General features: G+C 64.2%; 1 protein-coding gene across 1 annotated transcript in view; it reads left to right on the top strand.

The window, feature by feature from the left end:
* UCKL1 (uridine-cytidine kinase 1-like 1) overlaps window positions 1–2,295 on the top strand; it is a 16,675-nt gene that overhangs the window by 4,607 nt on the left and 9,773 nt on the right. The window contains exons 8-9 of the mRNA XM_006769555.2: window positions 459–475; window positions 1,456–1,624. Of these exons, the coding sequence (XP_006769618.2) occupies window positions 459–475; window positions 1,456–1,624 (186 nt within the window). The remainder of the gene's footprint in view (window positions 1–458; window positions 476–1,455; window positions 1,625–2,295) is intronic.

A 2,295-nucleotide genomic window follows, 5' to 3' on the forward strand; every position in this document is an offset into this window, starting at 1 on the left:
GGCCCCCACGTGGTTACAGAGTCCTGCTCGGTCAGCCCTGTGTGCTTGGACACAGCAAGGTTCCCTGAGAAAGTGGGGCTCAGGTGCGCCCCGGTACTCCCAGCCTGAGCTGAGCCTTGCCCAGAAGGGGCCATTCCTATCCCTCCTACCCTTTGGAGGGACTAGGGTTTTGGCGCAAGTCCCACGTCCTGAGCACCCTTGGCGGGACCCCGACCAAAGGTCACATGTTGTGGGCTGAGACCTGAGGCTCTGCCTGCCCAGGTCAGAGGGCGCCCAGGTCAGAGGCTCTAGGGAGCTGGCCCTCTCTTGTGACTGGGACTGTCCTCCCATGTGGCATGCCTATTCCTGGGGGAGTGGCTGGGTGGGGCACACGGCAGCAACAGGCTGTCTGGTGGCTGCGAGGTGAGTGTGCTGCTGCCATTGACGCACTGTTCCCTTGTCTCCTGTCGCTGCCGCAGCGCGAGCTCAGTGTCAGGTAAGATGTCCCGCACCTGTCCACACAGACAGGCCTCCCCAGCACCCACAGCGCCAGGACCCGGGGCTGTCTTCACTGCTGCGCCCACCCTCGGCAGCCTGGTCCAGGCACAGAAGGGGTGTGTGGTGGCCTTTCCTTTTGGGCAGATGAGGAAACTAAGACACAGAGAGGTTTAGGGACTTGTCTAAGGTCACCCTAGGCTGACCAGACCTCCCTGGAGGCTCCCTCCCAACCCCAGAGGCTCAGCTGCCTGGCCCCCAGGGCAATAGCCGCAGGCACAGCCTCAGCAGCCAGAGGTCTGGGGCACCTTTGCCTGAGCAGAAGGGCGGACCGCCCAGGTGGTAGTGCCCCAGCCCTCTGGCCCCTGCCCACCCTGGGGCCAGTGTGCAGACAGAGCCAGGGAGTCCTGGGGTGCTGTCCTGTCCCCACACAGCGGGCAGCATGAATAACCTGCTTTCTGTGGAGTCAGGACGTGCTGGGCTGATTTCCAGCTGCAGGAGAGGTGGCCAGGGCCACGCTCAGAGCCCCTAAGCTCCACTGTGCTGGAGCCGCTCGCTGCTGCCACTGCGTGGTCCCTGGCTCACCACGTGGGCCCTGGCACCCGCGGTCTCCTGCGCCAGGCCCACTGCAAGCCTCTGCTCTGAGAGAAACAGCTTCCGGGGTTTCTGGTTGGAGAAAACATCTAAGCACAGCCAGGGACAGTTCCCCTCCTCTGTGAGCCCAGGACCTGGCACCGCCCCCACCTCCGCAGCCAGGAGGTGCTGCCTGTGGGTGGCGGGGTGACATCCTTGGGCACCCTCCAGGGCTTCCTGCGTCTGGTCCTGGCCCTCTGGCCTCTGCTCCTCCCCAGGCCACTGGCTGCAGGGTCCGTGCTTCCTGCTGTGTGGTCTTTTCTCTGTTTTTTTCCTCCTCTCTGTAAACCTGGGGTTGCCTGCCCTTCCCTCCCCGACATGCTCTGCACCTCCTCACCTGGCAAGCAGAGGAAGCTGCGCTGGGATATGTGAGGACGAGTGCAGTGCCTGGTGTGGTGCCTGGGGGCTGTGCTGGCTGCACCTGCCTGCCCTTCCTCTCCCCTCCCCTCCTCTCCTGGCCACACACCTCCCCGCCTGGCTCCTCCTGACCCTTCCCCGTTCCCTACTCCTGTTCCCCGCTCCCTCCAGGCATGGGGCAGCAGGGGCGCTTCAGCCAGCTTTGTCCCCCTCCTGCCCTCACATCCCCTGGGGGGAAGGGTCAGGGCTTGCCCCAAAGCTCAGCTGTTCGCTTAGAGCAGGGGTGGGGAACACCTGCCTGTATCTGGCCCTCAAAATCATGAGGTCTGGCCCTGCCAAGGCATTAGGGGTGACTTCCATGCATGTGTGACCAAACAGAGCAGGCTAATCTTAAGTTGATAATTGTGTATGGCCCACGAATGAGGTTATAAAGATCGTGTGGCCCTTGGCTGGGAAGAGGTTGCCCACCCTGCCTTAGGGAGAGGTGTCAGGTGGGGACTCAGTGCAGGCAGAGGCCGCCCACTGCCTGGCCCCAGCTTCGGGGAGGGAGGCTCCCACTGCAGCTGGCTTCCTACCTAAAGGTCGGCTGCTCTGCCTTCCTGTCCTTTAACCTTTGCCTTGTCCCTGAGGGGGCGGGGCCATCTCAGGCCAGGGCCCTCCCTCCAGATGAACCGGGAGGCGGCGGCTCTCACCGGCACAACCGGCCGCCCCACCGCATCAGCCCGCAGTGTCTGGAGCGGGAGGGTGGCTGTGGGAGAAGCGCTCAGTCAGGTTGTCCCCCAGGGCCGCGCTGGCCTCGGCGCATCAGTGCCACCCGCTGCCGCGGACGCT

Source organism: Myotis davidii, unplaced genomic scaffold, assembly GCF_000327345.1.
Source record: "Myotis davidii unplaced genomic scaffold, ASM32734v1 scaffold244, whole genome shotgun sequence".
NCBI lineage: Eukaryota > Metazoa > Chordata > Mammalia > Chiroptera > Vespertilionidae > Myotis > Myotis davidii.